General features: G+C 38.0%; 1 protein-coding gene across 1 annotated transcript in view; it reads left to right on the forward strand.

The window, feature by feature from the left end:
* Nucleotides 1-5,414, forward strand: part of PNLIP (pancreatic triacylglycerol lipase) — a 50,984-nt gene extending 45,570 nt beyond the window's left edge. The window contains exon 15 of the mRNA XM_074000858.1: nucleotides 5,299-5,414. Coding sequence (XP_073856959.1) covers nucleotides 5,299-5,362 — 64 coding nt within the window. The 3' untranslated portion in view covers nucleotides 5,363-5,414. The remainder of the gene's footprint in view (nucleotides 1-5,298) is intronic.
* The last annotated feature ends 586 nt before the right edge of the window (nucleotides 5,415-6,000 follow it).

Raw genomic sequence — 6,000 nt, forward strand, 5'->3', positions numbered from 1 at the left:
TCCCCCTGAATATTCATCAAGGTACTGATTGGCCCATGTATGAGAACAAACCAGCTGGAGGTCATTGAAATATCCATTTGATGGATTAGAGAAAATAGTTCCCATACTCTTGCAGGACTGGGAATGGTGCTTACTTCCACCAAGCAGTCTAGAAAAGTTTATAATTCAAAGGACACAGGGTAGAGTATTTTAGAAAGTCTTGCTTTATAGTGGAAAATAATTTACCTATATTGACCAAGATCTGTAAAGAAACTATTTCCAAATAACTTAACTGCGTTGCAGAACAAAAAGGTCAAGAATATTTATAAAGATTCAGAATTATCAAGCACCTAAAAATCTAAAATCCACAGTATCTGACTTTGACTCAAGGATTCCCAGGTATATAAAGACGCAGAAAAATCCAACCTATAATGAGGAGAATAATCAATCGACACCAAACCAAAACTGACACAGATGTTACATTAGCAGAGGAGAAAATTAAAACAATTCTTAAACCTGTATTCCATTTGCTTAAAAGGTCAGTAAAGGCGTGGCATATACAGGTTGAGTGTTTCTCATCCAAAATGCTTGAGATCAGAAGTGATTCAATTTTGAATTTCTTGGGACTTTAGGAATAGTTCCATTATATGTACCAGTTGAGCATCAAAAATTAAAAAAAAAAAAATCCAAAATCTGAAATGTTCCAATAAGCATTTCCTTCGAGCATCATGTTGGCAATCAAACATTTCAAATTTCAGAGCATTTTGGACTTTTAATTTATTTTTATTTTATTTTTCCATAAGTTATTGGGTACAGGTGGTATTTGGTTACATGAGTAAGTTCTTTAGTGGTGATTTCTGAGATCCTGGTGCACCCATCACCTGAGCAGTATGCATTGCACCATATATGTTGTCTTTTATCCCTCGCCCCCCCTCCCACTCTTCTCCCCAAGTCCCCAAAGTCGATTGTATCATTCTTATGCCTTTGCGTCCTCATAGCTTAGCTCCCACATATCAGTGAGAACATACAATGTTTGGTTTTCCATTCCTGAGTTACTTCCCTCAGGAATGGATTTTTTATTTTTAGATTTAGATGCTCAACCTATATAGAAAAAGACCCACACTGAGTTTCTAGAGATGAAAAATACAATGTCACAAACAAAACATGCACAGAATGTAACTAACAGTAGATTAGACATTATAGAAGACAAGGTTAATGACGTTGAATACATAATAGAAACTTTCTGAAATGAAATACACAGAGAAAAAATCTTTAAAATAATTTTAAAAGAATATCAGTGATCTGTAGGACAATAACAATAAGGCTTATTTATTGGAAATAAGACCCTAACAAAGAAGGGACAGAAAAATATATGTGAAGAAATAATACCTTGAAAATTTTCAAACATGGTGAAAACTATAAACCAACAGATCAAAGAAAATCACAAGAAACATGAAAAAAACAGCACAGCACCAACACACATAAAAATCAAAATGCTCAAAACCAGGTAGAATGTACATTATTCAGGTGATTACACTAAAAACCTAGATTTTACCACTATACGATATATCCGTCTAACAAAACTTAACTTGTTCCCTTACATTTCCACAAATAAAAAAATGTTGAAACCCAATTATAAAGACAAAATATTGAAAGCAGTCAGAGAAAAATGACACATTAGAACAGTGAAGAAAGAAAATTACAGCAAATTTCTAATCAGGAACAATGCAAGCTAGAAGACGGTGAAACAACATCTTTGAATATGGAAAGGAAAAACTGTTAACCTGGAATTTATACCCATAAATATCTTTCAAAGACAAAGATGAAATAAAGACTTTTAAAACTGAAATAATTCCTCACCAGCAGGTTAACACTAAAAGAAATGTCAAAGGAAGGACTTCAGGCACAGGAAAATGATACCAGGTAGAAAAGAATTCACTAGAAGAAATTAAGAACACAGGAAATAGGAAATACATGATAAATACATAGTATGTTTAATTCTTATTACTAAATTCTCTTTGAAAAAATTGACTACTTAAAAAATAATGACAGTATTTTGGGGAGTATATAATAGATGTATAAGTAAAATTCAACACTGACATGAAGGGCGGGGGGAGAGAACTGAAAATATACTATTGGAAGGTTCTTATACCATTTATGAACTGGTATACTCTCTTTTGAAAGTAAGACGTGATAAATAAAAAATATGTGCTATAAATTCTAAAATAATGAAACAAAGCATGATAGCAAATAACCCAAACAAGGAGATAAGATGGAATAAAATATAATCCAAAATATAGTATAAAAAGAACTAAAAGGGGCCGGGTGCGGTGGCTCACGCCTATAATCCCTCCACTTTGGGAGGCCAAGGCAGGCGGATTACGAGGTCGGGAGATTGAGACCATCCTGGCTAACACGGTGAAACCCATCTCTACTAAAAACACAAAAAATTAGCCGGGTGTTGTGGAGGATGCCTGTAGTCCCAGCTACTCGGGAGGCTGGAGGCAGGAGAATGGCGTGAACCCGGGAGGTGGAGATTGCACCACTGCACTCCAGCCTGGGCGACAGAGCAAGACTCCTCTGTCTCAAAAAAAAAAAAAAAAAGACAATAGCCTCATACCTAGCCATATAAATAATCGTATAAAGTAAAAATGGTCTAAATACCACAATTAGAAGACAAAACTTACTCCACTGTATTTTTAAAAACTCAATATCCAATTGTATTCTGGCTATATAAAATGTACTTTTTTATTTTTATTTTTTTGAAATGGAGTCTTGCTCTGTTACCCAGGCTGGAGTGCAGTGGCACGATCTCAACCTTTGCCTCCTAGGTTCAAGTGATTCTCCTGCCTCAGCCTCTTGTGTAGCTGGGATTACAGGCAGCAGCACCACTGCCAGCTAATTTTTGTATTTTTAGTATAGGCAGGATTTCACCATGTTGGTCAGGCTAGTCTCAAACTGACCTCAAGTGATTCACCCACCTCGACCTTCCAAAGTGCTGAAATTACAGGCGTGAGCCACTGTGCCCAGCCTGAAATGCACTTTAAACATAAAAACACAAATAGATTTCTCAATGTGAAAGAACCGAAAATGATACACTGTTAATCATTAGAAAAATGCAAATTAAGAACAGAATGAGATACCACCTATTTAAATGGCCAAAATTAAGATTGATAATACCAACTCTTGTGAAGGACTATCATACAGTGCTGATGGGAATATAAAAAGGATACAACTACTTTGGAAAGCACCTTAACAGTTTCTTAAAAAGCCAAACATGCATCTAGCTGAGTCAGCGATTTCGGTCTTCGCTCTTTACCCATGAGGCAAGAACACATATGATTATACAAAAGATTTGTACATGAATATTTGTAGCAATTTTTGTTTTTGAGACAGAGTCTTGCTCTGTCACACAGGCTGGAGTGCTGTGGCACAATCTTGGCTCACCGCAACCTCCATCTCCTGGGTTCAAGTGATTCTCCTGCATCGGCCTCCCCAGTAGCTGGGACTACAGGCATGCACCACCATGCCCAGCTAATTTTTGTATTTTTAGTTGAGACAGGTTTTCGTCATGTTGGCCAGGCTGGTCTTGAACCCCTGACCACAGGTGATCCACCTGCTTTGGCCTCCCAAAGTGCTGGGATTACATGGGTGAGCCACTGCGCCTGGGCCTATAGCAGCTTTTATTGTAACAGCCGAGAAGTAGAAACAATCCAAATGTCTACCAAAAAAGGAATGGATAAACAAACTATGGTCTGTCCATACAATGGAATATTACTCAGCAGTGACAAGGAATCAACTAATGGTACACTCAACAATATGGATGAATCTTGAGATAATTATACTGAATGAAAAGCTAGACCAGAGTGCATACACCTTAGATTCCATTTATATAAAATTTCAGACAATTCAAACTACTCTATAGTGACAGCAGAGAATGGTTGCCTGGGAGGAGTGAATATTGGAGGGAATGGGAAGAAGAAATTACAAAGGGGAAGAAAGACAATTGGGGAGATGATAGACATGTTTATAACTTTGATTTTGGTGATGGTTTCAGAAGTGTATGTTGTGTGTGTGAAAACGTATCAATTTAAATATGTACAGTTTATTCCAGGTAAATTAAAGCTCAGTAAAGCTGTTAAAACAAAAATGTATATCCTATGAGGTAGTTTCATTATCCTTATTTTACGGATAATTAAATGAAGATACCGTTTCTGAATTTCTGTGCAGGAAGTTTGACTCTACAAAATTCTTAACTACTACAAAACAAATTCAGTTCACCTTTAATCATATATAAATATTGGTGCCTTTCATTTCTTGTGTCCCTGATTGATAACTGTTTTAACCTTTAACTTCCTATTTGTGAGGCTGCCAGTCATTGAGGAAGTGAGCGTGAAGGGAAAAAAAACATTTTCTGAGCACTTTTTTCTGTGCCTGATAGTTTACATATGCTAAGGTATTTTATTAAAGAAAAATATTCCAAAGCATCTTAAGTATTGTTCAGCCTTTTCTTTCTTCCCTTCCTCCCTCCCTTCCTCCTTCCCTCCCTTCCTCCTTCCCTTCCCTCTTTCCTTCCCTCCTTCCCTTCCCCTTCCTTCCCTCCCTCCCTCCTTTCTTCCTTCCTTCCTTCCCTCCCTCCCTTCTTTCTTTTCCTTCCTTCCTTCCCTCCCTCCCTCCCTTCCTTCCTTCCTCCCCTTCCTTCCTTCCTTCTTCTCTTCTCCTTTCTTTCTTTCTCTTTCTTTCTTTCTCTTTCTTTTTCTTTCATTTCTCCTTCCTTCCTTCCTTCCTTCCTTTCTTTCTTCCTTCCTCCCTTTCTTTCTCTTTCTTTCTCCTTCCTTCCTTCTTTTCTTTATTTGATGCACACATGAAAAGAAGACATATTATTCAGTCTTAATGAGAAAACTTTGTCATTTTAATTCCAATATTGAATTAAAATAATGGTTAGCCAACATAATACCAGAAATTCGTTTTTATATACTGGGCTGATTTATTATGATGGTGACTCTGCTGTTCCTCAGTTGCATTTTTTGACATGGACTAAGTGTTCAGTGACTGCTCATGACAAATGAGTCTTTCTTTTTCTTTGGGGTGTCTATTGACAGCTTCTCTGTCTGCTGGTGCACAACCAGAAAATAACACTGGAAAGGAGAATTCATTCCTTTATGTAGAAGAGGTCCTCCCTCAGCCATTGTCTGATCTCCAGCATAGGGTGTGCCCTTCCCTCAGACTGGGAGGTTGGGGTCAGAGGTTGTCCTCATTGTCACACTCCAGATGTGTGCCAGGAAGAGGAGGTGACTTTGTGTTGTTTTCTCTCCACAGGTTCAACTTCTGTAGTGCAGAAACCGTCAGGGAGGAGGTTCTCCTCACCCTCACACCGTGTTAGGAGACTACTGTTACCAATGAATTGACTTCTAATAAAATCTGGTGGTAATGCATTACGCGCCTGTTTCTTTTGTCCAAAACCTCCATTGTTTCAAGTGAATCTGTTGGATAAAGTGACTAAACTCCAAAATTTGGAGTTGGTCAAAAGAACTACTAATGACTGTTGAATTTTGCTGCATATTTGACCTTACGAATGCTGTTTACAGGATACTGTCATCATGTTCATTATTAATATTACTTACGCCATTCTTGTCACTTAAGGCAGTCTTCCATGTCCAAAATGACCCCCTCTTGATGGGCTCACATGGAAAGACTCACAATTGCCACGTTTTCCATAATCCTTGAGTTCTGTGTCTGCTCCTAATCAGACATCTCAGGGGAAATGACACACAAGGAGATGAGGACTAGACAGATCCAATGCTCCCTAACAGGTCTACCTGGTTTATGTGGGGCTCCCCAAAACCTCTCACTTCTCCTGCAGCCTCTCTGATTTTTCTGAAGCACAAATAAATCATCCTCCCAGTTGTCCCCAGGACAGAATCCATATTCTTTTTTTTTTTTTTTTTTTTTTTTTGAGATGGAGTCTCACTCTGCTGCCCAGGCTGGAGTGCAGCAGCGCGATCTCCGCTTACCGCAAGC

The sequence above is a fragment of the Macaca fascicularis genome, chromosome 9 (assembly GCF_037993035.2).
Source record: "Macaca fascicularis isolate 582-1 chromosome 9, T2T-MFA8v1.1".
Lineage (NCBI taxonomy): Eukaryota > Metazoa > Chordata > Mammalia > Primates > Cercopithecidae > Macaca > Macaca fascicularis.